General features: G+C 44.9%; 1 protein-coding gene across 1 annotated transcript in view; it reads left to right on the forward strand.

Annotated features, from left to right (window-relative positions):
• Positions 1 to 5,563, forward strand: part of PPP4R3A (protein phosphatase 4 regulatory subunit 3A) — a 49,441-nt gene that overhangs the window by 34,948 nt on the left and 8,930 nt on the right. Inside the window, exons 17-18 of the mRNA XM_018558496.1 lie at positions 2,209 to 2,399; positions 3,790 to 4,016. Of these exons, the coding sequence (XP_018413998.1) occupies positions 2,209 to 2,399; positions 3,790 to 4,016 (418 nt within the window). The remainder of the gene's footprint in view (positions 1 to 2,208; positions 2,400 to 3,789; positions 4,017 to 5,563) is intronic.

A 5,563-nucleotide genomic window follows, 5' to 3' on the forward strand; every position in this document is an offset into this window, starting at 1 on the left:
ATCTCATAAAAAAATATGCAAATTAAAAGTATATATATATATATATATATATTCACAATCAAGCTCTGGAATTGGGAAAGTCTTTCCTTCCCTTCTTATGGAGAATCCTCACCGCAGCTCTCAGGCTGGTGAAGAGTCCTGGGGGGCACTCTTGTTGCAGACAACTTGGTTGTTGAAGGATTCTCGTCTCCCGATCAATATCCTGAAACTTCTGGCAATCTGGCCGTCTTTGCAATGTTGGACCCACATTGGGGCATCAGGCAGGAAATAGAAGTGTCTCTGTAGAAAGAGAGGTGCATTGAATCCTCTCCTGGAAAGAACTCCATATTCTAGCGTTGTCCACCATTTATATCTTAGCCCTCATTCACACCTCAGCAACATAGAATATGTGCGTTTTTTGTTTTGCACGTTTTAAGCGCGTACGTAGTCCCACGTTTTAGTGAGCAGATCATGACACATTGATGTGAATGGACAAACGCCCATAAAAATTTGCAAAAATAAAAAGCAGCAAAAGTGTGTTTTTTAACTTTTCTATTGAAGTCTATGTTGCCAAGAAGAGCAGAATCTGCCAAAAAGAAGCTCATGTGCTTCAAGCGAGGGGTGTTTTGCTAGAAGTGACAGAACACTCAGATGTAAACATGGACATAGAAATGAATAGGGGGGATTTTTCGGGCATAAAAAGTACAACAAAACGCTCAGTTTGAATGAGGGCTTCAGCATAGTCAGTTGGCAGGCGGACTTTAGCCAGCAGCGCCTGGACCCGGGGCAGCGGCCACATGGCCCACACATGTTCAGCTGATATATCGGCCTGTAACTTGCTGATAATTTTTGTGAATTTCTGCAACATTTGTACATGTCAGTGTGCAGACACAGCACTTCTAACCCTTCCATGTTACTGGGCAGATACAGCACTTCTAACCCTTCCATGTTACTGGGCAGATACAGCACTTCTAACCCTTCCATGTTACTGGGCAGATACAGCACTTCTAACCCTTCCATGTTACTGGGCAGATACAGCAGTTGTTATCCTTCCATGTTACTGGACAGATACTTATAATTCTTCCATGTCACTATGCAGATAATGCAGTTCTAATCCTCTGTGTTATTGTGCAGGTAGAGCAGTTACCTTCCTTCCATGGTACTGTGCACATAGGGCAGTTTTCATCCTTGCATGTTACTTTGCAGATAGAGTAGTTGTCACCCTTGTGCGTATATTGTGCGATTACCTGCGGATCGGGATAGATGCTTGGCCCCTTACTGCCACTCTTGCTGGACAGTTTGCTCTGCTTTTAAATTTGTAAGAAAAATATAATGTGAACTGTATTCATTTCCTAAATAATATCATTACATGTATTGGTGTATATAAACCCTAACTATTCATTTCTCATATATGCCATATTTTTTGGGCTGGTAATGATATAATTGAAAGTGTTTTTATTAGATCTGTTTGAGCTGAAAGCCAGAAATCGTAGGGTTGCCATGTTTCCTGATTATTCTGCAATTTTATGTCAAGTGTTATCTGTGGTTAACTTCACACAGAGATTTATTTAGTAAACTACAGAACACCCACCTCCCCCTTGTATACAATTTAAACTGCTCCAGGCAAGCACACGCAGAGACCTGCAGGGGATGCGCAGCCTCCCCAGGATCCGCTTTCTCCTCCCAGGCATAAAAACACATGCACTGCACTCTTCTGTGTATTTTGCTGAACCACAGCATGATTTATTGGTGCCGAATTAGGTCAAACTGAAATTCCCTCCCACTTCGGAGTTGCATCTGACAGGGGAGAGAATGTCTGTCTTGACTAATCTGGTATCAATAAAGCTTGTTGTGGTTCAACACAAAATACATCTGTCTGCAGCTTATGTGTTTATCCCCTTATGCTACGGGGAAGAGAGACGAACGTTCTCGGTCATTCTCTCCTGAGGTGACCGCACCGGTACTCTATAGATACAGTACACAAAAACAAATGCATCTACCACATCGGAGGACTGGTAAGTTGCACTATATATTTTTAATGGGTTTAGATGCACTTTAATTGCATGTAGCTAGTAGAATAGGTTTGTGACATTTGGTCTTTTAGGCTGTGCTGGAGTCCTAATTTTATGTATAGTTAAATTCTACACATTGTGGCGTCCATACTCTTTAGGGTGTGACATGTTAGACGGCCTCCTGCTGATTTGCGTCATCTACTTTCTTCACCCACAGCATGCGATCTATCCTCAGGAATCATCGGTACCGGCGGGATGCACGCTCGTTAGAGGACGAGGAAGAAATGTGGTTCAACACGGACGATGACGACCTGGAGGATGGAGATCCGGTGGTGCTTCCTTCTGACAAAATTAAGAACAGCGAGGATCTGATGGATCCTATCACCAAGTTCATGGAAAGAAAGAAGTGTGAGTTATCCGGCTATTTATATTGTGAGGACTTGGCATGAAGTTTAGTGGAGGATTAGGTTAAAGGAGAACTCTAGTCTTGTCTTCAGTTTTGCAAATTACATACTCCCCTCCTGTATTCAGATTCTTCTGATGTCACTGCACACTGTGAGATTATCATAATGTGCATTAGAAGCTGCAGCAAAAAACATTTGCTGGCTGGGGGACATCCAGCATTATATAGCATTTTCCTCCTCAGCCTGGCTGTCCCTGGCTTGAACGGGAAACAGGTCAGCACATCTAAAACATAGTATACAGTAGGGATGTCCCGATACCAGGCATTTTCACGAGTACTTGTACTCGTGAAAATGCCCCGGTTCTTAAGGCCGATACCGGCCCTTTAAGTGTTCAAATAGCAGCAGACGTCAGAGTTCCCGCGCTTGTGGGGACCTCGGCAGCCTGCTGGGGACCTGCAAATAGCTGTCCATGGCAGTGCCTGTCCGGTTCTTTATTTCCTCCTCCCCGGCGCAGGCACAGCCATGGACAGCCCCGGTGGTGGAACTACCGCCCCAGGGCTAGAAGCTGGAGGTTCCTGCCGCACACTGATGGGGAGGACTGGGCCACATTGGACGTTGCAGCATTGCCTGTCTGAACGATGGGGAGGCCGGGTCCCGGCATCACCGGTGAGGTGGGGTGCCCTCAGAGCCACTGCAGATGTCCACGTCGCCTGGTGAGAGGAATTCTGCTTTGGGGACACGTATTCGCAGAACACGTGCCCAAAGCAGAATACTATTCTGCCTTAGGGGCATGTGTTCTGTTGTGGGGACATGTGTTGGGCTTTGGGGACATGTATTCATTTCTGGTGACATCCGTATTTAGCCCTGGTGAGAAACTGCCCTAAAATTATCAGTCTGTTTTAGAAAAAAATGTCACATGTTCCTTTTTAAGAAAAAGTATCGGTGATTGGTATCGGCGAGTGCATGAGGGAAATTACTTGTACTTAGTCTTAAAAAAAGTGGTATCGGGACAACCCTATTATACAGAATACTTTTTTAAAAAAACACACAGAAAAAAGTTTTGCTCCATTGATAACAGGCCTATTAATATGGGAAGACTTCAAATCAAATGGGATTTATGTACCACGTTGCTTTTGTTGCTCACATCAGAAGCTGCCTTTCTGCCTGCTGGATATAATTTGGGGCAGTGAAGGTTTTTGTAGTGACGCTGCATAGGTTTAGCTTCACTGACCATGAGCTTCACATTTTAGCTTCATGACAGATCCTGTTTTAGATGTCTGGAATGTTCATAATTATTTTGATAAGATAGTTTGTAGCTGTACTTGTTTATTGGGGTGCTTTATAATGGTGGTCATACTTATAACGCAGTCCCTGTTGTGTTTTGATTTTTCCAGTGAAGGAGAGTGAAGAGAAGGAGGTTCTTCTGAAGACCAGCCTCAGCGGCCGACAGAGTCCGGGTTTCAAACTCTCCTTTTCTGGGGGGACAAAGACGACCCTCACCAGCCAATCAACAGCAAGCAGCTTACCGGGATCCCCCACCTCGCCTGGGTCTCCCGGCTCACCCGGTTCTCCTGGGTCCGTTTCCAAAAGCACACCTCAGACGGCAGCTATTACTACAAAGGTAAATACGGCTGTGGCATGGCATGTCGTTGTTGCTTTCTCCTGGTTGAATCCCGCAAAGCTAGCCTGTTACATGGCACTAGTGGGCTGCAAGAATCTTCTGCTTCTGAAGGGTACATTTTTGTAAGTTTCGGGTGGCGAGCATCTCAATAAATGGCGTTAAGGTCTGCAGACCTCTGATAAGGAATGTGAAGGTCTCTAATATATTTAAAGGGATTTAGAGGGGCATAGCTCTCAAAGCCAAAGTAAATCGATTTGAAATAAACAGATTAAACGTGTAAGAATAAAGATCTGGTGGTGAACTGACGTGTTTCGGAGATCATGCGCCAGAGATATCGAAATTGCCATTCATGCATTAACTGTTGCTGACTTTGTAACAAACATTTGGAAAATTAAAGTAAACATTTCTACTACCCTTGCAGTGGGGCTACACCTGCGCTTCAGGGGTTAACTGCTCACTTTCGTCTAGGGACTGAAATAAATTGATCCTAGCTGGCTGCTCTTAGCCCAGATCTTTTAGTGTCTCCCCCTCTGCTGCAGGGATTTTAAAGTCTAGGGCTGGCCATACACCTATCGATTTATTTCGGTCAACCTGCGGGCTGAACGAAAAAAATTGGCCCGATTCCTCCATCGAGGAATCGCGCTGTTTGCATTGTATTCTGAAAGGTGCTTCCGGTGTTCTATAAAAGATTGTGACTAAGTTGGAATGTGTGACCGGTCACGCATTTTAACGTAATCACGCCCACTTTTTCTGCGGGGGAATATGTGACCGGCAAAAGGTGAAGAATTCCAATGCTTAGCTGTTCCAGGGCAGATCGGCATCGCAGATGGTATGTGCAGGAGAACCGATCTGCCCTGGTACAGCTGATCGGTCCTGAAATGTCACTTCTATCGACTTTGTGACTGCGATCTCAATTCCGCAAAGTCGGATAGAAGTGACATTTCAGGATACATACAATCTGCGATGCCGATCTGCCCTGGAACAGCTGAGAAAACATTGGAATTCTTCATCTTTTGCCGGTCAAATATTCCACCTCAGAAAAAGTGGGTGTGATTATGTTAAAATGTGACCACGTGACCGGTCACACATTCCACCGCAGAAAAAACTGGGCGGGATTAGGTTAAAATGCGTGACAACGTCACCGGTCGAACACCCTTAACGGAGTCACAAAGTTTGATAGAACACCGGCACCTGTCAGAATACCCAATCAGAGCAGGCAGCTCATTGGCTACTGGCTCCGATCAATCAAAAATTTTCCGCCCGGTTCCTTCGATCAGCTGAAAGGGAGCAGACAGCCCCACACACCTGTGCGAATTTCAGCCGGTACATAAAAAAAACGGCCGAAGTTCGGCCAGTATATGGGCACCATAAGTCTTCACGTTTTCTGTACACAGTGTAAGGACACGGAGGGAGCGCTGTGATAGCTGGCCGCATCTGATGCTCGGACGACTAATGAAACGAGCAGTTAACCCTTAACTTCAAGGGTTAATAAAAACATTTTCCTTTAACACTATTGTATAACATAATTCTAAGTGCAAATCACTTTA

The sequence above is a fragment of the Nanorana parkeri genome, unplaced genomic scaffold (genome assembly GCF_000935625.1).
Source record: "Nanorana parkeri isolate BGI_ZX_2015 unplaced genomic scaffold, ASM93562v1 scaffold344, whole genome shotgun sequence".
Taxonomy (NCBI): domain Eukaryota; kingdom Metazoa; phylum Chordata; class Amphibia; order Anura; family Dicroglossidae; genus Nanorana; species Nanorana parkeri.